Source organism: Gigantopelta aegis, chromosome 3, assembly GCF_016097555.1.
Source record: "Gigantopelta aegis isolate Gae_Host chromosome 3, Gae_host_genome, whole genome shotgun sequence".
NCBI lineage: Eukaryota > Metazoa > Mollusca > Gastropoda > Neomphalida > Peltospiridae > Gigantopelta > Gigantopelta aegis.
The window spans coordinates 93,125,136-93,150,883 of record NC_054701.1 but is presented as its reverse complement, the minus strand read 5'-3'; the positions used below and the strand labels follow the sequence as shown (position 1 = coordinate 93,150,883).

General features: G+C 36.6%; 1 protein-coding gene across 1 annotated transcript in view; it reads left to right on the top strand.

Annotated features, from left to right (window-relative positions):
* LOC121368943 (apoptosis-inducing factor 3-like) overlaps positions 1 to 11,727 on the top strand; it is a 55,728-nt gene extending 44,001 nt beyond the window's left edge. Inside the window, exons 11-14 of the mRNA XM_041493707.1 lie at positions 9,238 to 9,356; positions 10,209 to 10,344; positions 11,181 to 11,257; positions 11,581 to 11,727. Coding sequence (XP_041349641.1) covers positions 9,238 to 9,356; positions 10,209 to 10,344; positions 11,181 to 11,257; positions 11,581 to 11,727 — 479 coding nt within the window. The remainder of the gene's footprint in view (positions 1 to 9,237; positions 9,357 to 10,208; positions 10,345 to 11,180; positions 11,258 to 11,580) is intronic.
* The last annotated feature ends 14,021 nt before the right edge of the window (positions 11,728 to 25,748 follow it).

The window sequence follows — 25,748 nt, the reverse complement described above, 5'->3', positions numbered from 1 at the left end:
TATTTCTTGTTCCAGCCAGTGCACCATGACTGGTAAATCAAATGCTGTTGTATGTGCTATCCTGTCTGTGGGCTCACTGGGCTATTTCTTGTTCTAGCCAGTGCACTATGACTGGTAAATCAAATGCTGTTGTATGTGCTATCCTGTCTGTGGGCTCATTGGGCTATTTCTTGTTCCAGCCAGTGCACCACAACTGATAAATCAAATGCTGTTGTATGTGCTATCCTGTCTGTGGGCTCATTGGGCTATTTCTTGTTCCAGCCAGTGCACCATGACTGGTAAATCAAATGCTGTTGTATGTGCTATCCTGTCTGTGGGCTCATTGGGCTATTTCTTGTTCCAGCCAGTGCACCATGACTGGTAAATCAAATGCTGTTGTATGTGCTATCCTGTCTGTGGGCTCATTGGGCTATTTCTTGTTCCAGCCAGTGCACCACAACTGATAAATCAAATGCTGTTGTATGTGCTATCCTGTCTGTGGGCTCATTGGGCTATTTCTTGTTCCAGCCAGTGCACCATGACTGGTAAATCAAATGCTGTTGTATGTGCTATCCTGTCTGTGGGCTCATTGGGCTATTTCTTGTTCCAGCCAGTGCACCACAACTCATAAATCAAATGCTGTTGTATGTGCTATCCTGTCTGTGGGCTCATTGGGCTATTTCTTGTTCCAGCCAGTGCACCATGACTGGTAAATCAAATGCTGTTGTATGTGCTATCCTGTCTGTGGGCTCATTGGGCTATTTCTTGTTCCAGCCAGTACACCATGACTGGTAAATCAAATGCTGTTGTATGTGCTATCCTGTCGGTGGGCTCATTGGGCTATTTCTTGTTCCAGCCAGTGCACCATGACTGGTAAATCAAATGATGTTGTATGTGCTATCCTGTCTGTGGGCTCATTGTGCTATTTCTTGTTCCAGCCAGTGCACCACAACTGATAAATCAAATGCTGTTGTATGTGCTATCCTGTCTGTGGGCTCATTGGGCTATTTCTTGTTCCAGCCAGTGCACCATGACTGATAAATCAAATGCTGTTGTATGTGCTATCCTGTCTGTGGGCTCATTGGGCTATTTCTTGTTCCAGCCAGTGCACCAAGACTGATAAATCAAATGCTGTTGTATGTGCTATCCTGTCTGTGGGCCCATTGGGCTATTTCTTGTTCCAGCCAGTGCACCACGACTGGTAAATCAAATGCTGTTGTATGTGCTATCCTGTCTGTGGGCTCATTGGGCTATTTCTTGTTCCAGCCAGTGCACCACGACTGGTAAATCAAATGCTGTTGTATGTGCTATCCTGTCTGTGGGCTCATTGGGCTATTTCTTGTTCCAGCCAGTGCACCATGACTGATAAATCAAATGCTGTTGTATGTGCTATCCTGTCTGTGGGCTCATTGGGCTATTTCTTGTTCCAGCCAGTGCACCATGACTGGTAAATCAAATGCTGTTGTATGTGCTATCCTGTCTGTGGGCTCATTGGGCTATTTCTTGTTCCAGCCAGTGCACCACAACTGATAAATCAAATGCTGTTGTATGTGCTATCCTGTCTGTGGGCTCATTGGGCTATTTCTTGTTCCAGCCAGTGCACCATGACTGGTAAATCAAATGCTGTTGTATGTGCTATCCTGTCTGTGGGCTCATTGGGCTATTTCTTGTTCCAGCCAGTGCACCACAACTGATAAATCAAATGCTGTTGTATGTGCTATCCTGTCTGTGGGCCCATTGGGCTATTTCTTGTTCCAGCCAGTGCACCACGACTGGTAAATCAAATGCTGTTGTATGTGCTATCCTGTCTGTGGGCTCATTGGGCTTTTTCTTGTTCCAGCCAGTGCACCACGACTGGTAAATCAAATGCTGTTGTATGTGCTATCCTGTCTGTGGGCTCATTGGGCTATTTCTTGTTCCAGCCAGTGCACCATGACTGATAAATCAAATGCTGTTGTATGTGCTATCCTGTCTGTGGGCTCATTGGGCTATTTCTTGTTCCAGCCAGTGTACCATGACTGGTAAATCAAATGCTGTTGTATGTGCTATCCTGTCGGTGGGCTCATTGGGCTATTTCTTGTTCCAGCCAGTGCACCATGACTGATAAATCAAATGCTATTGTATGTGCTATCCTGTCTGTGGGATGGTGCATATAAAAGATCCCTTGCTATTAATAAAAAAATGTTGCAGGTTTCCTCTCTAAAACTAATGTAAAAATGACCAAATGTTTGACATCCAATAGCCAATGATTAATAATCAATGTGCTCTAGTGGTGTCGTTAAGCAAAACAAACTTTAACTTTAATTTATTAGTCAATTTAATATTAACCAAAGTATTCTATAATGACTAAAACCATTTTTTTTTTTAAATCTCACCTTAGCACAAAAACTCTTTATTGACTGAGTCATGAATTTTGGCAATTTTGCAATTGGGAAGGTTCGGAGTGTTAAGAACATGTTATAATTTTTGAATTTAATTATAAAATTGTAAGTTTAGTTTGTTTTAATAGAAAATGTCTGCTGATTACTGTACCATCGTTTGTTTGGGAAACTGGACGTTACTCACTTGCTGCTATTTCTGGGTGGGATGTAGCCCAGTAGTAAAGCACGCATTGAGTTAAAAAGTGGCTCTTTTGTAGGTTTAGCCTGTGTTTTCTTTCTCATTCTTTTCACCAAATGTCAAAATAATCCTATAGCCATAGTTTTAAATTTGTCAGTAAACAAACATCTCTTTCCTTTGCTTTGATTTACAACATGTGCTCGTAGTACAGTGCACCGAATGCTCGTCACTACTTTCTACCACTACTCTACTGTCACTTTAGCCAAACTGGCATAATATTCTCCTGTTCTGTGATATTTGATCTTTAACTATTTACATTCTTTCAGTCTCAGCCCTTGCAATTTGCTTCAGCATTCAGCAATGCTAATGTTAAAACTGAAGTAAAATTAATTTACAGCATCTTTTTTTCTTCTGTTCTTTTTATTCTCCTACCAGTCCAATCAGAGGAGACTATAGGTTTCATCTCCGTTCTTCTGTCTGTCTGTCCGATTGTCCCACATATAGTTTTTCAGATGTTGTTTTTTAGAAGGCCTTGAGATATTGACCTGAAATATTGTATAGCTTTATAATGTACTGTTACAGATCAAGTTTGACTTTCATTGCAAATTACCATTTTTACAGAGTTATGGCCCTTGAAGTTAGGTGGTGTAAAAACCTTTTTTTAGAAGGTCTTGAGACATTGAGCTAAAATGATTTGGTTCATTAGGAGACATATATTGTTTCAGCTGTACTCTCATAATGCTGGGGTGGTTTTTTAGCGGGTGCATATTATTGTGATAAGATAATAGTATACTGTATGTATTTTAGCTGAAACAAACTACTTCAGCTTCAGCATTTGTTTGTGCTGAGGCCATTTTCTTTGTGCTGAGGCCATTTTGTGAATTGCAATGGCTGCAGTTTTAGTGTTGTACACTGTTTTTCTCAGGGATGGAAGTGGCAGCGTTTTTGGCTAACAAAGCTCTAAGTGTGTCGGTCGTTGACCTTATCAAAGTCTCCTTCCAGCTGGTTCTGGGGCAGGAAGTGGGCTCTGCCCTTCAAAAGGTGACTTCAACATTTGTTTCCACCCTGGCTTCAGTTGTCAACAAAACCCCCAAAACAACTCAACCCACAATCAATTATTATCAATTAAAACACTTAATTCTTGTTTGGTGACTGACAATAGAGTTGTTTCCATTTTGCTTCACCATTTGATTCTTCTTCTTCATGTATGTTTACTCATTTGTATTTATTGAATAACTCTGTTGTAATGCTGGTGTTACTATATTGCTAATTGAGGTTTATGCTTAAATACAACATAGTTATCCTCATTCTAATTCAACAAATTTACAGTGACTAAAATTTTGTAACATAATAATTGGTTTAAAAGGCATACATCATTAATTCTTTTTTAAAACTGGTATTAATCATCCATTAATTGTTCATATTAAATATAATGCACACTTATAAATACATCTACTTGGTACAAAATTGTTTCTGGTATAATTTTATATTGCATACACAAATTGAATTAGAATATTGCTTGTAGTTGCTTTGTGGTGGCAAATGTATTTATTATTACTTTATTATCATTCAACAGTGTTCTCGCTGCTCCATTTTGACATCCCGCTTTCGTGTTTTGGCACCCCTCTTTATTTTCTGTCATCCGAGCTACTATGTTTTACAGCACCCAGCTCCGCTATTTTAAAATGCACTTTTTTCACACTTAAAAAAATGATCAGTCTGCACATTGGACATCAAAGACAACAAGCTCCAATGTGTATGGAAACGCAATTGATGAAAAACTTCAGTAGCTTACAGCAGTTACCATAATTTAACAGTATTTTTAACAGCCTTTATTGTGTCCAATTCCAGTATGTATAATACACATAATAAAAGTTATATTTTATTTTTACCATTTTGGCAATTTTCGATCGAAAAAAAAACCTTATTTTGATCCAAGTTTGTCACATGGTCAGTTTGTCTTTTGTGTCCACTGACTCTCGTCTGATAATTTGTCCTCAATTGCAGATTTAATTAATCGTAACTTCATTTCAGCTTATTTTCGTTCTAATTAAGGTTCAAGCATGCTGTCCTGGGCACACACATCAGCTATTTGGGCTGTCTGTTTAGGACAGTGGGTTAGTTACTAGTTGGTTAGTGGTTAGTAAGAGAGATGAGGGTGTAGTGGCCTTACACCTATCCATTGAGCCCTTAAGAACTTGCTCTGGGTTGGAGCTGGTACTAGGCTGCGAACCCTGTACCTACTGGCCTGTAGTCTGATGGCTTAACCACTGCGCCACTGAGGCCGGTATTCGTAACTGATGATTGTTTTTTTACTTACTGTCATTGTTTATTCAGCAATTCCAAATAAAACACATGTGTGTTAGAAATTTTACATTTTCTTAGGGATATTAACACTTATAAAAACATGGTAGTGTTCATCACTAAAATCTTTTCTCTTTGTTGTCAAATAATACATACACTGCCTTTACAAAAATGAAACAACTTTTATTAGCTGATCATATCAGTGAGATCGATTCATTCGAAGAAGATGAAAATAAAAGGAACAGAAAAATGTTATCCCACATAAGGAATCACTTTAAAAAAATCTTTATTATTTTTCAGATATTCTGAAATCTTTATTAAAATAATAATATTAAAATTTTGATTGATTAAGCAAAATTAATGCCAGACTGACAATATCTCTGGTTTAACTAAGGGTACAGATGTGTTAGCTTGTACATTGTACCAATGTTTTGTACCAGATACTGAGGGGCAAAATAAGGGGTAGGTTTTTCCCCCTTTTTCTTTTTCTTTTCTTTTCTTTTTTTTTTCTTTTCTGGGTTTTTTTTTTTAAGGGCAGGGGAGGGGGGTTGTGCTTTAATTTTCCTTCAGCGAGAACATTGTATTGTGCATAGCTTCTACTTTTGGTGTCTGGATTAATAGTGAAAATCTGGCTTACGTGTCTTTAAAACTTCTGGAGAACACTGCAACTATGACAGTCTAGTGAACACTGTATCGCAGTCTAGTGAACACTATATCGCAGTCTAGTGAACACTGTATTACAGTCTAGTGAACACTGTATCACAGTCTAGTGAACACTATTACAGTCTAGTGAACACTGTATCGCAGTCTAGTGAACACTGTATCACAGTCTAGTGAAAACTATTACAGTCTAGTGAACACTGTATCGCAGTCTAGTGAACACTGTATCACAGTCTAGTGAAAACCATTACAGTCTAGTGAATACTGTATCGCTGTCTAGTGAACACTATATTACAGTCTAGTGAACACTGTATCACAGTCTAATGAACACTGTATCATGGTCTAATGAACACTGTCACAGTCTAATGAACACTATCAGTTTAGTGAACACTGTATCACAGCCTAGTAAACGCTGTATAAGTCTAGTGAATACTGTATCACAGCCTAGTGAACACTATTGGACTAGTGAACACTGTATCACAGTTTAGTAAACACTGTATGACATTTTAGTGAACACAGTATCATGTCTAGTGAACACTGTCAGTATAGTGAACACTGTATCACAGTTTAGTGAACACTGTATCACAGTTTAGTGAACACTGTAACACAGCCTAGTGAACACAGTATCACCGCCTAGTGAACACAGTACCACAGCCTAGTAAACACTGTATCACAGCCTAGTGAATTACAACCTAGTGAACACTGTATCACAGTTTAGTGAACATGATCACAGTTTAGTGAACACAGTATCATGTCTAGTGAACACTATCAGTATAGTGAACACTGTAAAAGCCTAGTGAACACTGTAACACAGCCTAGTGAACACAGTATCACAGCCTAGTGAACACTGTATCACAGCCTAGTGAACACTATCACAGCCTAGTGAACACTGTATCACTACTTAGTGAACACTATGCCAGTCTAGTGAACACAGTATCACAGTCTAGTAGTGTCTTCACATTACTGAAGTTATCACAATCTGCAAATCATAAATTTTAAAGGCTATAGTAATCACATTCTTCGGATTACTGGTCTGAAAAAATTATCAAAGCTATCTTAATTTACAGATTATTAAAGCAATCATATTCAAAAAATTATTAAAACTGTCATAAAAGCAATTATATATTACTGTCTTTAAAATCCTTCAATCATTAACAAATACCGATGTATGTGTTAAAACAGCATTTACAGTTTACAAATGAGAAGTATCATAATCAACTGATAATCAGGCTGTAGAATATTTACGAGATGAATAAGAAAGAATATTTAAATTGTAGTAATACAGATCACTAAAACTATCATAGATCATTAACTTCAGGCTACTACAATTTATAGATCATTAAAACTATTACAATCTATAAGTAGTTGAAAGTATTACAATTTGTAGATTGTTGAAAGTATCACAATCTAGATATTGTTTAAACTATCACAATCTATAGATCGTTGACATTCTCATAATCTGTAGATAGCTAAAACTATCACAGATCTGTAAAGCTATCACAATTTGTTACTGTAAATCATTAAAACTATCACAGATCATTAAAACTATCACACATCATTAAGGCTATCGGTCTGTAGATCATTAATATTGTCAGAGATCATTAAAGCTATTACAATCTGCAGATCATTAAAACATTCACAGTCTGTAGATCCATCATTTGCTCAGTCATATGTGCAGTAAGAGCAGGTTTTCGTCTGTCTGTGATGTTTGTTGGTGTTGAGTGTGCTATGTTTAAATGCATGGTGATGTGATTGTGTTTCTTGGTGTTGAGTGTGCCATGTTTAAACGCATGGTGATGTGATTGTGTTTCTTGGTGTTGAGTGTGCCATGTTTAAACTCATGGTGATGTGATTGTGTTTGTTGGTGTTGAGTGTGCCATGTTTAAACGCATGGTGATGTGATTGTGTTTGTTGGTGTTGAGTGTGCCATGTTTAAACTCATGGTGATGTGATTGTGTTTCTTGGTGTTGAGTGTGCCATGTTTAAACTCATGGTGATGTGATTGTGTTTGTTGGTGTTGAGTGTGCCATGTTTAAACTCATGGTGATGTGATTGTGTTTGTTGGTGTTGAGTGTGTCATGTTTAAACTCATGGTGATGTGATTGTGTTTGTTGGTGTTGAGTGTGCCATGTTTAAACTCATGGTGATGTGATTGTGTTTGTTGGTGTTGAGTGTGCCATGTTTAAACTCATGGTGATGTGAGTGTGCCATGTTTAAACTCATGGTGATGTCATTGTGTTTGTTGGTGTTGAGTGTGCCATGTTTAAACGCATGGTGATGTGATTGTGTTTGTTGGTGTTGAGTGTGCCATGTTTAAACTCATGGTGATGTGATTGTGTTTGTTGGTGGTGTGCCATGTTTAAACGTGGTGATGTGATTGTGTTTCCCATGTTTAAACTCATGGTGATGATTGTGTTTCTTGGTGTTGAGTGCCATGTTTAAACTCATGGTGATGTGATTGTGTTTCTTGGTGTTGAGTGTGCCATGTTTAAACTCATGGTGATGTGATTGTGTTTCTTGGTGTTGAGTGTGTCATGTTTAAACTCATGGTGATGTGATTGTGTTTCTTGGTGTTGAGTGTGCCATGTTTACACTCATGGTGATGTGATTGTGTTTGTTGGTGTTGAGTGTGCCATGTTTAAACTCATGGTGATGTGATTGTGTTTGTTGGTGTTGAGTGTGCCATGTTTAAACTCATGGTGATGTGATTGTGTTTGTTGGTGTTGAGTGTGCCATGATTGGTGATGTGTTGTGTTTCTTGGTGTTGAGTGTGCCATGTTTTTAAACTCATGGTGATGTGATTGTGTTTGAGTGTGCCATGTTTAAACTCATGGTGATGTGATTGTGTTTGTTGGTGTTGAGTGTGTCATGTTTAAACTCATGGTGATGTGATTGTGTTTCTTGGTGTTGAGTGTGTCATGTTTAAACTCATGGTGATGTGATTGTGTTTGTTGGTGTTGAGTGTGCCATGTTTAAACTCATGGTGATGTGATTGTGTTTGTTGGTGTTGAGTGTGCCATGTTTGAACTCATGGTGACATGATTGTGTATGTTGGTGTTGAGTGTGCCATGTTTAAACTCAGGGTGACGTGATTGTGTTTGTTGGTGTTGAGTGTGCCATGTTTAAACTCATGGTGACATGATTGTGTATGTTGGTGTTGAGTGTGCCATGTTTAAACTCATGGTGACATGATTGTGTATGTTGGTGTTGAGTGTGCCATGTTTAAACTCAGGGTGATGTGATTGTGTTTGTTGGTGTTGAGTGTGCCATGTTTAAACACATGAGGGTGATGTGATTGTGTTTGTTGGTGTTGAGTGTGCCATGTTTAAACTCAGGGTGACGTGATTGTGTTTGTTGGTGTTGAGTGTGCCATGTTTAAACTCAGGGTGACGTGATTGTGTTTGTTGGTGTTGAGTGTGCCATGTTTAAACTCAGGGTGATGTGATTGTGTTTCTTGGTGTTGAGTGTGCCATGTTTAAACTCAGGGTGACGTGATTGTCTTTGTTGGTGTTGAGTGTGCCATGTTTAAACACAGGGTGATGTGATTGTGTTTGTTGGTGTTGAGTGTGCCATGTTTAAACACAGGGTGACGTGATTGTGTTTGTTGGTGTTGAGTGTGCCATGTTTAAACTCAGGGTGACGTGATTGTGTTTGTTGGTGTTGAGTGTGCCATGTTTAAACTCAGGGTGACGTGATTGTGTTTGTTGGTGTTGAGTGTGCCATGTTTAAACTCAGGGCTAGAGGTGGCAGCGTTCATGGCAAGTCGGAAAACAAACAGCATCACTGTGATTGGCCGCAGCTCCATGCCCCTGCAAGTCATCCTTGGTAAACAGGTCGGAGCGGTTTACAAGAAGGTAGTATTTGTGTGTCATCGCTAGTAACAGCCATAAATTAGCACAGTACATATATTTGCTAGCAAAGTGTATTGCCTGTGTCATCAAACAATTGTAATATATAGTTGATTTCTACAGATAATTTTATATAAATTTCTACAAATTCTGTTACAATTATTTAATAACATATAGGTTAAATATTACCTTGTTTTTTAATTTATGATTACTATTATTATGCCTGTCTGTAAATATAATCACTTAATTGGTTTTGGTTTTTAATTTATGATTACTATTATTATGCCTGTCTGTAAATATAATCACTTAATTGGTTTTGTTCCTTTATTTATTGGCCTTTTGTATATTTTTATCATTCTTTTAACTATACACTTTGAAAATATACTACAAGATATTTTATAAAGTGTATTAGCGGTCTGGTATTTTGATGAATATCCATTCATTGTAACAATATTTGAGAGGCATGGAATTTTTCAACTACTGATTATGTTAACAGCAGTTATTGGGTGAATGTTGGGAGTATTAATATTAATAAAAACTAGCAACATATTTAGATTTCCGGCATATTTTAGGTTTTTCATTATGTATTTTATAAATGAATTTGAGTTGTCAAATAATTTGATAAATGTATTTTTAATTGTGTTACCTTGTGTTTTGTTTTACAATAATTTGTAATAATTTAACTAACTGATTATAAGATATATTGACTATATTTGCATTTAATTTTGTTATTTATACAATATATTTATCAGCTATATTTATAAACATGTTTTTATTATACTTATATTTTTATGTACAGCATATTTGCTATCAATACATTGTTTGAATGCACTGTAAAATTGTGAACATTTTTAAAAGCTGCACGAAGAGAAGGGAGTGAAGTTCTATTTTGAAAACAGCATCAAGGAGTTTGTCGGCGAGAATGGGAAGGTGAAGGAAGTTCTTCTCGCAGACGGAACCAAACTCCCGGCAGATATCTGCGTGCTCGGAATTGGTTTGTTATTCTTTCATTTCATCGTCAACGATTATTTTTATTAGTTCCCTACCGGTCCAACCAGAGGGGACTATAAGTTTCATCTCCATCCTTCGATCTGTCTGTCTGTCCATCTGTCCCAAATATAGTTTTCCGGATGGGTTTTTTTTCACAATGCCTTGAGCTATTATGCTGTAATTGTGTGTGTAGCTGTATCATATACTGTTACAGATCAAGTTTGTCTTTCATGATTTTCCCAGTTTTGACAGAGTTATGGTCTTTGAACTTAGGAGATACAAAAAATAGTTTTCCAGACTTTTTTTTGGCAATGTGTGAAGATACTGGGGTGAAATTTTGTGTATAGCTTTATCATGTTCTGTTACAGATCAAGTTTAACTTCTATCAATTTACCCATTTTCTGAGTTATGGCCCTTAATTAGACTTCTTCTTTTTTTTGATGCCTGAAGATATTGAGATAAAATTTCATATATAGCTTTATCATGTACTGTTACAGATCAAGTTAATATTCACAGAGTTATCACCCTTGAATGTAGGAAATACGAAAACAAATGTGTGGCCCGGTAAGAGACATATTGCATGTATTGCTTTAACAGTACTCTCCGAATACTGGCTAAATTTAGATGTGGCCAGGGCAAAAGTCTTGACAACTTTTAACACCTTTTACTGTTTGAGAAAAACACAATACTTATGAATATTTAATTTATGTTTGTAGTTAATTTGTATTGTAATAATGCTTGTTCATATATTCTGGTGTGAATTAGATGGCATTGTACTAGTAAACATGGTGAGGTATGTCAACATATATGCTCGAGATTCTTATGAATGTCTGTTTCCAGGTGTGGTTCCATCAACTGACTTTTTAAAGAATTCAGGAATAAATCTGACATCTCGAGGATTTGTTACAGTGGACAAGGTAATTGAAGAAATATCAAATAATTCAAATTATAGATTATTATTGTCTGACCTTGATGTTGAAATAAAACAGGTAATAATCTGTATAAAATAATTAATTAAGAAATAATTATTAATTTATGTGGCATAGAAAATATAGTTGTATTTCAGACAACAAAGTAAAAAATATAATAGAAAATGTAATTTGTTACTGTTTAAAGTTGATTTGGGAACAAATACTAACAACTATGTCATCAACATAAAGTTTAAAATCAAATTGTTTTTTAAGATATTTAATTTAATATTCCTGTCTTCAGAATATATTCCTTTTGTTTTTTTAAACAGGGTCTGAAGACAAATGTCGCAGGTGTGTTTGCGGCTGGAGACATTGTTGAGTTTCCTCTTTTTATGAATGAAAATACAGCCTCCAATGTACAGCACTGGCAGATGGCAAACCAGCATGGTGAGACATGGTTTGTGATTGGTCAGTAATGATTGACAGCACAGAGATAATTAATTTATAGTTCTGAAACATGAAGTTATTTTATTAAAAAGATTTCAAATTAATAAAGACCGTCAAATGTTGCATATCAACAAATTAAATTTTAAAAAGAAGGTTTTAAGAATGTTGGTGTATAATTGCCTATTCATTTAGCAAGATTATAGCAAACTGAGACTATTTTCTGACATCTATATTATTGCGTTGTGACAGGGTATGGAGCTGGGTTGTTATTTCTAGTATAGCAAACTGAGACTATTTTCTGACATCTATATTATTGCGTTGTGACAGGGTATGGAGCTGGGTTGTTATTTCTAGTATAGCAAACTGAGACTATTTTCTGACATCTATATTATTGCGTTGTGACAGGGTATGGAGCTGGGTTGTTATTTCTAGTATAGCAAACTGAGACTATTTTCTGACATCTATATTATTGCGTTGTGACAGGGTATGGAGCTGGGTTGTTATTTCTAGTATAGCAAACTGAGACTATTTTCTGACATCTATATTATTGCGTTGTGACAGGGTATGGAGCTGGGTTGTTATTTCTAGTATAGCAAACTGAGACTATTTTCTGACATCTATATTATTGCGTTGTGACAGGGTATGGAGCTGGGTTGTTATTTCTAGTATAGCAAACTGAGACTATTTTCTGACATCTATATTATTGCGTTGTGACAGGGTATGGAGCTGGGTTGTTATTTCTAGTATAGCAAACTGAGACTATTTTCTGACATCTATATTATTGTTGTGACAGGGTATGGAGCTGGGTTGTTATTTCTAGTATAGCAAACTGAGACTATTTTCTGACATCTATATTATTGCGTTGTGACAGGGTATGGAGCTGGGTTGTTATTTCTAGTATAGCAAACTGAGACTATTTTCTGACATCTATATTATTGCGTTGTGACAGGGTATGGAGCTGGGTTGTTATTTCTAGTATAGCAAACTGAGACTATTTTCTGACATCTATATTATTGCGTTGTGACAGGGTATGGAGCTGGGTTGTTATTTCTAGTATAGCAAACTGAGACTATTTTCTGACATCTATATTATTGCGTTGTGACAGGGTATGGAGCTGGGTTGTTATTTCTAGTATAGCAAACTGAGACTATTTTCTGACATCTATATTATTGCGTTGTGACAGGGTATGGAGCTGGGTTGTTATTTCTAGTATAGCAAACTGAGACTATTTTCTGACATCTATATTATTGCGTTGTGACAGGGTATGGAGCTGGGTTGTTATTTCTAGTATAGCAAACTGAGACTATTTTCTGACATCTATATTATTGCGTTGTGACAGGGTATGGAGCTGGGTTGTTATTTCTAGTATAGCAAACTGAGACTATTTTCTGACATCTATATTATTGCGTTGTGACAGGGTATGGAGCTGGGTTGTTATTTCTAGTATAGCAAACTGAGACTATTTTCTGACATCTATATTATTGCGTTGTGACAGGGTATGGAGCTGGGTTGTTATTTCTAGTATAGCAAACTGAGACTATTTTCTGACATCTATATTATTGCGTTGTGACAGGGTATGGAGCTGGGTTGTTATTTCTAGTATAGCAAACTGAGACTATTTTCTGACATCTATATTATTGCGTTGTGACAGGGTATGGAGCTGGGTTGTTATTTCTAGTATAGCAAACTGAGACTATTTTCTGACATCTATATTATTGCGTTGTGACAGGGTATGGAGCTGGGTTGTTATTTCTAGTATAGCAAACTGAGACTATTTTCTGACATCTATATTATTGCGTTGTGACAGGGTATGGAGCTGGGTTGTTATTTCTAGTATAGCAAACTGAGACTATTTTCTGACATCTATATTATTGCGTTGTGACAGGGTATGGAGCTGGGTTGTTATTTCTAGTATAGCAAACTGAGACTATTTTCTGACATCTATATTATTGCGTTGTGACAGGGTATGGAGCTGGGTTGTTATTTCTAGTATAGCAAACTGAGACTATTTTCTGACATCTATATTATTGCGTTGTGACAGGGTATGGAGCTGGGTTGTTATTTCTAGTATAGCAAACTGAGACTATTTTCTGACATCTATATTATTGCGTTGTGACAGGGTATGGAGCTGGGTTGTTATTTCTAGTATAGCAAACTGAGACTATTTTCTGACATCTATATTATTGCGTTGTGACAGGGTATGGAGCTGGGTTGTTATTTCTAGTATAGCAAACTGAGACTATTTTCTGACATCTATATTATTGCGTTGTGACAGGGTATGGAGCTGGGTTGTTATTTCTAGTATAGCAAACTGAGACTATTTTCTGACATCTATATTATTGCGTTGTGACAGGGTATGGAGCTGGGTTGTTATTTCTAGTATAGCAAACTGAGACTATTTTCTGACATCTATATTATTGCGTTGTGACAGGGTATGGAGCTGGGTTGTTATTTCTAGTATAGCAAACTGAGACTATTTTCTGACATCTATATTATTGCGTTGTGACAGGGTATGGAGCTGGGTTGTTATTTCTAGTATAGCAAACTGAGACTATTTTCTGACATCTATATTATTGCGTTGTGACAGGGTATGGAGCTGGGTTGTTATTTCTAGTATAGCAAACTGAGACTATTTTCTGACATCTATATTATTGCGTTGTGACAGGGTATGGAGCTGGGTTGTTATTTCTAGTATAGCAAACTGAGACTATTTTCTGACATCTATATTATTGCGTTGTGACAGGGTATGGAGCTGGGTTGTTATTTCTAGTATAGCAAACTGAGACTATTTTCTGACATCTATATTATTGCGTTGTGACAGGGTATGGAGCTGGGTTGTTATTTCTAGTATAGCAAACTGAGACTATTTTCTGACATCTATATTATTGCGTTGTGACAGGGTATGGAGCTGGGTTGTTATTTCTAGTATAGCAAACTGAGACTATTTTCTGACATCTATATTATTGCGTTGTGACAGGGTATGGAGCTGGGTTGTTATTTCTAGTATAGCAAACTGAGACTATTTTCTGACATCTATATTATTGCGTTGTGACAGGGTATGGAGCTGGGTTGTTATTTCTAGTATAGCAAACTGAGACTATTTTCTGACATCTATATTATTGCGTTGTGACAGGGTATGGAGCTGGGTTGTTATTTCTAGTATAGCAAACTGAGACTATTTTCTGACATCTATATTATTGCGTTGTGACAGGGTATGGAGCTGGGTTGTTATTTCTAGTATAGCAAACTGAGACTATTTTCTGACATCTATATTATTGCGTTGTGACAGGGTATGGAGCTGGGTTGTTATTTCTAGTATAGCAAACTGAGACTATTTTCTGACATCTATATTATTGCGTTGTGACAGGGTATGGAGCTGGGTTGTTATTTCTAGTATAGCAAACTGAGACTATTTTCTGACATCTATATTATTGCGTTGTGACAGGGTATGGAGCTGGGTTGTTATTTCTAGTATAGCAAACTGAGACTATTTTCTGACATCTATATTATTGCGTTGTGACAGGGTATGGAGCTGGGTTGTTATTTCTAGTATAGCAAACTGAGACTATTTTCTGACATCTATATTATTGCGTTGTGACAGGGTATGGAGCTGGGTTGTTATTTCTAGTATAGCAAACTGAGACTATTTTCTGACATCTATATTATTGCGTTGTGACAGGGTATGGAGCTGGGTTGTTATTTCTAGTATAGCAAACTGAGACTATTTTCTGACATCTATATTATTGCGTTGTGACAGGGTATGGAGCTGGGTTGTTATTTCTAGTATAGCAAACTGAGACTATTTTCTGACATCTATATTATTGCGTTGTGACAGGGTATGGAGCTGGGTTGTTATTTCTAGTATAGCAAACTGAGACTATTTTCTGACATCTATATTATTGCGTTGTGACAGGGTATGGAGCTGGGTTGTTATTTCTAGTATAGCAAACTGAGACTATTTTCTGACATCTATATTATTGCGTTGTGACAGGGTATGGAGCTGGGTTGTTATTTCTAGTATAGCAAACTGAGACTATTTTCTGACATCTATATTATTGCGTTGTGACAGGGTATGGAGCTGGGTTGTTATTTCTAGTATAGCAAACTGAGACTATTTTCTGACATCTATATTATTGCGTTGTGACAGGGTATGGAGCTGGGTTGTTATTTCTAGTATAGCAAACTGAGACTATTTTCTGACATCTATATTATTGCGTTGTGACAGGGTATGGAGCTGGGTTGTTATTTCTAGTATAGCAAACTGAGACTATTTTCTGACATCTATATTATTGCGTTGTGACAGGGTATGGAGCTGGGTTGTTATTTCTAGTATAGCAAACTGAGACTATTTTCTGACATCTATATTATTGCGTTGTGACAGGGTATGGAGCTGGGTTGTTATTTCTAGTATAGCAAACTGAGACTATTTTCTGACATCTATATTATTGCGTTGTGACAGGGTATGGAGCTGGGTTGTTATTTCTAGTATAGCAAACTGAGACTATTTTCTGACATCTATATTATTGCGTTGTGACAGGGTATGGAGCTGGGTTGTTATTTCTAGTATAGCAAACTGAGACTATTTTCTGACATCTATATTATTGCGTTGTGACAGGGTATGGAGCTGGGTTGTTATTTCTAGTATAGCAAACTGAGACTATTTTCTGACATCTATATTATTGCGTTGTGACAGGGTATGGAGCTGGGTTGTTATTTCTAGTATAGCAAACTGAGACTATTTTCTGACATCTATATTATTGCGTTGTGACAGGGTATGGAGCTGGGTTGTTATTTCTAGTATAGCAAACTGAGACTATTTTCTGACATCTATATTATTGCGTTGTGACAGGGTATGGAGCTGGGTTGTTATTTCTAGTATAGCAAACTGAGACTATTTTCTGACATCTATATTATTGCGTTGTGACAGGGTATGGAGCTGGGTTGTTATTTCTAGTATAGCAAACTGAGACTATTTTCTGACATCTATATTATTGTTGTGTGACAGGGTATGGAGCTGGGTTGTTATTTCTAGTATAGCAAACTGAGACTATTTTCTGACATCTATATTATTGCGTTGTGACAGGGTATGGAGCTGGGTTGTTATTTCTAGTATAGCAAACTGAGACTATTTTCTGACATCTATATTATTGCGTTGTGACAGGGTATGGAGCTGGGTTGTTATTTCTAGTATAGCAAACTGAGACTATTTTCTGACATCTATATTATTGCGTTGTGACAGGGTATGGAGCTGGGTTGTTATTTCTAGTATAGCAAACTGAGACTATTTTCTGACATCTATATTATTGCGTTGTGACAGGGTATGGAGCTGGGTTGTTATTTCTAGTATAGCAAACTGAGACTATTTTCTGACATCTATATTATTGCGTTGTGACAGGGTATGGAGCTGGGTTGTTATTTCTAGTATAGCAAACTGAGACTATTTTCTGACATCTATATTATTGCGTTGTGACAGGGTATGGAGCTGGGTTGTTATTTCTAGTATAGCAAACTGAGACTATTTTCTGACATCTATATTATTGCGTTGTGACAGGGTATGGAGCTGGGTTGTTATTTCTAGTATAGCAAACTGAGACTATTTTCTGACATCTATATTATTGCGTTGTGACAGGGTATGGAGCTGGGTTGTTATTTCTAGTATAGCAAACTGAGACTATTTTCTGACATCTATATTATTGCGTTGTGACAGGGTATGGAGCTGGGTTGTTATTTCTAGTATAGCAAACTGAGACTATTTTCTGACATCTATATTATTGCGTTGTGACAGGGTATGGAGCTGGGTTGTTATTTCTAGTATAGCAAACTGAGACTATTTTCTGACATCTATATTATTGCGTTGTGACAGGGTATGGAGCTGGGTTGTTATTTCTAGTATAGCAAACTGAGACTGGTTGTTATTTCTAGTATAGCAAACTGAGACTATTTTCTGACATCTATATTATTGCGTTGTGACAGGGTATGGAGCTGGGTTGTTATTTCTAGTATAGCAAACTGAGACTATTTTCTGACATCTATATTATTGCGTTGTGACAGGGTATGGAGCTGGGTTGTTATTTCTAGTATAGCAAACTGAGACTATTTTCTGACATCTATATTATTGCGTTGTGACAGGGTATGGAGCTGGGTTGTTATTTCTAGTATAGCAAACTGAGACTATTTTCTGACATCTATATTATTGCGTTGTGACAGGGTATGGAGCTGGGTTGTTATTTCTAGTATAGCAAACTGAGACTATTTTCTGACATCTATATTATTGCGTTGTGACAGGGTATGGAGCTGGGTTGTTATTTCTAGTATAGCAAACTGAGACTATTTTCTGACATCTATATTATTGCGTTGTGACAGGGTATGGAGCTGGGTTGTTATTTCTAGTATAGCAAACTGAGACTATTTTCTGACATCTATATTATTGCGTTGTGACAGGGTATGGAGCTGGGTTGTTATTTCTAGTATAGCAAACTGAGACTATTTTCTGACATCTATATTATTGCGTTGTGACAGGGTATGGAGCTGGGTTGTTATTTCTAGTATAGCAAACTGAGACTATTTTCTGACATCTATATTATTGCGTTGTGACAGGGTATGGAGCTGGGTTGTTATTTCTAGTATAGCAAACTGAGACTATTTTCTGACATCTATATTATTGCGTTGTGACAGGGTATGGAGCTGGGTTGTTATTTCTAGTATAGCAAACTGAGACTATTTTCTGACATCTATATTATTGCGTTGTGACAGGGTATGGAGCTGGGTTGTTATTTCTAGTATAGCAAACTGAGACTATTTTCTGACATCTATATTATTGCGTTGTGACAGGGTATGGAGCTGGGTTGTTATTTCTAGTATAGCAAACTGAGACTATTTTCTGACATCTATATTATTGCGTTGTGACAGGGTATGGAGCTGGGTTGTTATTTCTAGTATAGCAAACTGAGACTATTTTCTGACATCTATATTATTGCGTTGTGACAGGGTATGGAGCTGGGTTGTTATTTCTAGTATAGCAAACTGAGACTATTTTCTGACATCTATATTATTGCGTTGTGACAGGGTATGGAGCTGGGTTGTTATTTCTAGTATAGCAAACTGAGACTATTTTCTGACATCTATATTATTGCGTTGTGACAGGGTATGGAGCTGGGTTGTTATTTCTAGTATAGCAAACTGAGACTATTTTCTGACATCTATATTATTGCGTTGTGACAGGGTATGGAGCTGGGTTGTTATTTCTAGTATAGCAAACTGAGACTATTTTCTGACATCTATATTATTGCGTTGTGACAGGGTATGGAGCTGGGTTGTTATTTCTAGTATAGCAAACTGAGACTATTTTCTGACATCTATATTATTGCGTTGTGACAGGGTATGGAGCTGGGTTGTTATTTCTAGTATAGCAAACTGAGACTATTTTCTGACATCTATATTATTGCGTTGTGACAGGGTATGGAGCTGGGTTGTTATTTCTAGTATAGCAAACTGAGACTATTTTCTGACATCTATATTATTGCGTTGTGACAGGGTATGGAGCTGGGTTGTTATTTCTAGTATAGCAAACTGAGACTATTTTCTGACATCTATATTATTGCGTTGTGACAGGGTATGGAGCTGGGTTGTTATTTCTAGTATAGCAAACTGAGACTATTTTCTGACATCTATATTATTGCGTTGTGACAGGGTATGGAGCTGGGTTGTTATTTCTAGTATAGCAAACTGAGACTATTTTCTGACATCTATATTATTGCGTTGTGACAGGGTATGGAGCTGGGTTGTTATTTCTAGTATAGCAAACTGAGACTATTTTCTGACATCTATATTATTGCGTTGTGACAGGGTATGGAGCTGGGTTGTTATTTCTAGTATAGCAAACTGAGACTATTTTCTGACATCTATATTATTGCGTTGTGACAGGGTATGGAGCTGGGTTGTTATTTCTAGTATAGCAAACTGAGACTATTTTCTGACATCTATATTATTGCGTTGTGACAGGGTATGGAGCTGGGTTGTTATTTCTAGTATAGCAAACTGAGACTATTTTCTGACATCTATATTATTGCGTTGTGACAGGGTATGGAGCTGGGTTGTTATTTCTAGTATAGCAAACTGAGACTATTTTCTGACATCTATATTATTGCGTTGTGACAGGGTATGGAGCTGGGTTGTTATTTCTAGTATAGCAAACTGAGACTATTTTCTGACATCTATATTATTGCGTTGTGACAGGGTATGGAGCTGGGTTGTTATTTCTAGTATAGCAAACTGAGACTATTTTCTGACATCTATATTATTGCGTTGTGACAGGGTATGGAGCTGGGTTGTTATTTCTAGTATAGCAAACTGAGACTATTTTCTGACATCTATATTATTGCGTTGTGACAGGGTATGGAGCTGGGTTGTTATTTCTAGTATAGCAAACTGAGACTATTTTCTGACATCTATATTATTGCGTTGTGACAGGGTATGGAGCTGGGTTGTTATTTCTAGTATAGCAAACTGAGACTATTTTCTGACATCTATATTATTGCGTTGTGACAGGGTATGGAGCTGGGTTGTTATTTCTAGTATAGCAAACTGAGACTATTTTCTGACATCTATATTATTGCGTTGTGACAGGGTATGGAGCTGGGTTGTTATTTCTAGTATAGCAAACTGAGACTATTTTCTGACATCTATATTATTGCGTTGTGACAGGGTATGGAGCTGGGTTGTTATTTCTAGTATAGCAAACTGAGACTATTTTCTGACATCTATATTATTGCGTTGTGACAGGGTATGGAGCTGGGTTGTTATTTCTAGTATAGCAAACTGAGACTATTTTCTGACATCTATATTATTGCGTTGTGACAGGGTATGGAGCTGGGTTGTTATTTCTAGTATAGCAAACTGAGACTATTTTCTGACATCTATATTATTGCGTTGTGACAGGGTATGGAGCTGGGTTGTTATTTCTAGTATAGCAAACTGAGACTATTTTCTGACATCTATATTATTGCGTTGTGACAGGGTATGGAGCTGGGTTGTTATTTCTAGTATAGCAAACTGAGACTATTTTCTGACATCTATATTATTGCGTTGTGACAGGGTATGGAGCTGGGTTGTTATTTCTAGTATAGCAAACTGAGACTATTTTCTGACATCTATATTATTGCGTTGTGACAGGGTATGGAGCTGGGTTGTTATTTCTAGTATAGCAAACTGAGACTATTTTCTGACATCTATATTATTGCGTTGTGACAGGGTATGGAGCTGGGTTGTTATTTCTAGTATAGCAAACTGAGACTATTTTCTGACATCTATATTATTGCGTTGTGACAGGGTATGGAGCTGGGTTGTTATTTCTAGTATAGCAAACTGAGACTATTTTCTGACATCTATATTATTGCGTTGTGACAGGGTATGGAGCTGGGTTGTTATTTCTAGTATAGCAAACTGAGACTATTTTCTGACATCTATATTATTGCGTTGTGACAGGGTATGGAGCTGGGTTGTTATTTCTAGTATAGCAAACTGAGACTATTTTCTGACATCTATATTATTGCGTTGTGACAGGGTATGGAGCTGGGTTGTTATTTCTAGTATAGCAAACTGAGACTATTTTCTGACATCTATATTATTGCGTTGTGACAGGGTATGGAGCTGGGTTGTTATTTCTAGTATAGCAAACTGAGACTATTTTCTGACATCTATATTATTGCGTTGTGACAGGGTATGGAGCTGGGTTGTTATTTCTAGTATAGCAAACTGAGACTATTTTCTGACATCTATATTATTGCGTTGTGACAGGGTATGGAGCTGGGTTGTTATTTCTAGTATAGCAAACTGAGACTATTTTCTGACATCTATATTATTGCGTTGTGACAGGGTATGGAGCTGGGTTGTTATTTCTAGTATAGCAAACTGAGACTATTTTCTGACATCTATATTATTGCGTTGTGACAGGGTATGGAGCTGGGTTGTTATTTCTAGTATAGCAAACTGAGACTATTTTCTGACATCTATATTATTGCGTTGTGACAGGGTATGGAGCTGGGTTGTTATTTCTAGTATAGCAAACTGAGACTATTTTCTGACATCTATATTATTGCGTTGTGACAGGGTATGGAGCTGGGTTGTTATTTCTAGTATAGCAAACTGAGACTATTTTCTGACATCTATATTATTGCGTTGTGACAGGGTATGGAGCTGGGTTGTTATTTCTAGTATAGCAAACTGAGACTATTTTCTGACATCTATATTATTGCGTTGTGACAGGGTATGGAGCTGGGTTGTTATTTCTAGTATAGCAAACTGAGACTATTTTCTGACATCTATATTATTGCGTTGTGACAGGGTATGGAGCTGGGTTGTTATTTCTAGTATAGCAAACTGAGACTATTTTCTGACATCTATATTATTGCGTTGTGACAGGGTATGGAGCTGGGTTGTTATTTCTAGTATAGCAAACTGAGACTATTTTCTGACATCTATATTATTGCGTTGTGACAGGGTATGGAGCTGGGTTGTTATTTCTAGTATAGCAAACTGAGACTATTTTCTGACATCTATATTATTGCGTTGTGACAGGGTATGGAGCTGGGTTGTTATTTCTAGTATAGCAAACTGAGACTATTTTCTGACATCTATATTATTGCGTTGTGACAGGGTATGGAGCTGGGTTGTTATTTCTAGTATAGCAAACTGAGACTATTTTCTGACATCTATATTATTGCGTTGTGACAGGGTATGGAGCTGGGTTGTTATTTCTAGTATAGCAAACTGAGACTATTTTCTGACATCTATATTATTGCGTTGTGACAGGGTATGGAGCTGGGTTGTTATTTCTAGTATAGCAAACTGAGACTATTTTCTGACATCTATATTATTGCGTTGTGACAGGGTATGGAGCTGGGTTGTTATTTCTAGTATAGCAAACTGAGACTATTTTCTGACATCTATATTATTGCGTTGTGACAGGGTATGGAGCTGGGTTGTTATTTCTAGTATAGCAAACTGAGACTATTTTCTGACATCTATATTATTGCGTTGTGACAGGGTATGGAGCTGGGTTGTTATTTCTAGTATAGCAAACTGAGACTATTTTCTGACATCTATATTATTGCGTTGTGACAGGGTATGGAGCTGGGTTGTTATTTCTAGTATAGCAAACTGAGACTATTTTCTGACATCTATATTATTGCGTTGTGACAGGGTATGGAGCTGGGTTGTTATTTCTAGTATAGCAAACTGAGACTATTTTCTGACATCTATATTATTGCGTTGTGACAGGGTATGGAGCTGGGTTGTTATTTCTAGTATAGCAAACTGAGACTATTTTCTGACATCTATATTATTGCGTTGTGACAGGGTATGGAGCTGGGTTGTTATTTCTAGTATAGCAAACTGAGACTATTTTCTGACATCTATATTATTGCGTTGTGACAGGGTATGGAGCTGGGTTGTTATTTCTAGTATAGCAAACTGAGACTATTTTCTGACATCTATATTATTGCGTTGTGACAGGGTATGGAGCTGGGTTGTTATTTCTAGTATAGCAAACTGAGACTATTTTCTGACATCTATATTATTGCGTTGTGACAGGGTATGGAGCTGGGTTGTTATTTCTAGTATAGCAAACTGAGACTATTTTCTGACATCTATCTATATTATTGCGTTGTGACAGGGTATGGAGCTGGGTTGTTATTTCTAGTATAGCAAACTGAGACTATTTTCTGACAGAGTATGGAGCTGGGTTGTTATTTCTAGTATAGCAAACTGAGACTATTTTCTGACATCTATATTATTGCGTTGTGACAGGGTATGGAGCTGGGTTGTTATTTCTAGTATAGCAAACTGAGACTATTTTCTGACATCTATATTATTGCGTTGTGACAGGGTATGGAGCTGGGTTGTTATTTCTAGTATAGCAAACTGAGACTATTTTCTGACATCTATATTATTGCGTTGTGACAGGGTATGGAGCTGGGTTGTTATTTCTAGTATAGCAAACTGAGACTATTTTCTGACATCTATATTATTGCGTTGTGACAGGGTATGGAGCTGGGTTGTTATTTCTAGTATAGCAAACTGAGACTATTTTCTGACATCTATATTATTGCGTTGTGACAGGGTATGGAGCTGGGTTGTTATTTCTAGTATAGCAAACTGAGACTATTTTCTGACATCTATATTATTGCGTTGTGACAGGGTATGGAGCTGGGTTATTTCTAGTATAGCAAACTGAGACTATTTTCTGAAAATATTGTAAATTGATTCCTATGAGATTGCACTTCTAAAAGTGGAGATGTTTACAAAAATATATCTTCAAATATACAACAATAGAGTTTACGTCAAAATGCTATCTATGCCCATTAAACAGGATCTTTAAACTGCTTTTTCATCTAATATACACTGCATCATGTTGCTGTAAAGATTTTCTCAAAATTGTGTAAATGGATATACTGCATTTTTGAAATGAACTCTCAGTGTACAAACTGGGAAGACAGGTCACATGTAGTAAATTAAATCTGTGTTAACAAAGTTCTCATTCCAGTTTAAACTTTTCTCTTTCAGAGACGACCCCCAGGCGTGGTTACCCAGACTGAAGTCTGCCGCCATTGCATCCTGTCACCTCTGAGTTACATCACAATGTTTTGTCTTCTAGCGCTTTTCTTTATCGACAGTGATCGGACATTTTACTTTACAACAGAGAATCTGAATTGTATAGAATCTTTGCAGTGCATGATTTATGGTGCAAAACAAGTGCATTATTTAGTCATTTGTTGCTAGGTGAATATTTACTTTTAGAGTTGTTTATTTATGTATGTAACCAGTGTTGTTATATTTCTTTAATCATGTTTTTTTTTAGCAAATTCCTGGTCTACATTTACATCAATACATCACATTGCATACCTAATTCAAATATTGGGAAACTTTTTCTAATCATAGTTGTGAGATTTGGAGAGATGCAAAACCTTTTTTAATAATTATATAAAATCTAGTAGTTTTTCTCTAGTTGTCTATTGGTTGCCAACTGAGTGACACTGGACTGGCCAAACAGTCCTTTCCATTATTATATCCAGTTTAGAAATGAAAATTCCTATTCCATGGAACAGACATAACTGTAGCAAATAAGAATGCACACATAATAATTATAAACTGTTTAACTATGAAGGACATTTTAAGGAATTACAAAAACAATGTGTTATGAAGTTTCCTGTTTCTACTGTTCAACCATTTTGTTTTGGGGAATTTCATGTGTGTCTTTTTCTAATGTGTGCCATATGTTTGGAGCAGTGTAATCTGTTTTCAAACATATATATCTATCTTTTTTGACAACTAGCATTCCTCTAATTCTTGGAAAATAAAATAAACCCAAAACAGCCATATACAATATACATGTACAAGGTATGTATTATTTCAATGAATCCTATTGTAAGATTATAACAATGTGTAACACTCCTTTTGGGGGTAATTCCATGACGTTTACATGTACCATATTTCTTCTAATAAGCGTCGGGTTTGCAACCAAATAAATGCTGGGCCTCTAATAAGCGCCGGGCCTCCAATAAATGCCGGGTAAGACAGCCGAAAACTGATTACTCCTTGGCATAATTTTTAAAAAACACAAAAAAACTTATTAAAAATGACAAGTCACTTCCTGTCTCACAATGTAGAACCACATGGCTGGATGGTTAGAGTTGACAGCTATTAACTCCGTATTATTTCAATTGTAAGTTTGTAGTTTTTAGCTTTAATTTAAAACATTTGTTTGAAAAAATAAACGCCAGGTCTCCAATAAGCGCCAGGTCTGCAACCATTTTGAAATGAACCAAGCACCCCGACGCTTATTAGAGGAAATACAGTATCTTCTGTATCTTGGCAACAGCATTGTGGTACATAGCAGCAATCTGTTTCTCAATGAATTTGGAACATAATTTTTGTCTCATCTCTTCTAGATTCGAGTCATCTGGTATTTAGGTTTTTGCATATTGTCATTTATTACATAACTATTTATTTTTGGCAGTAATAAAAATTTGAATTCATTGGCCGAGGTGGGGAG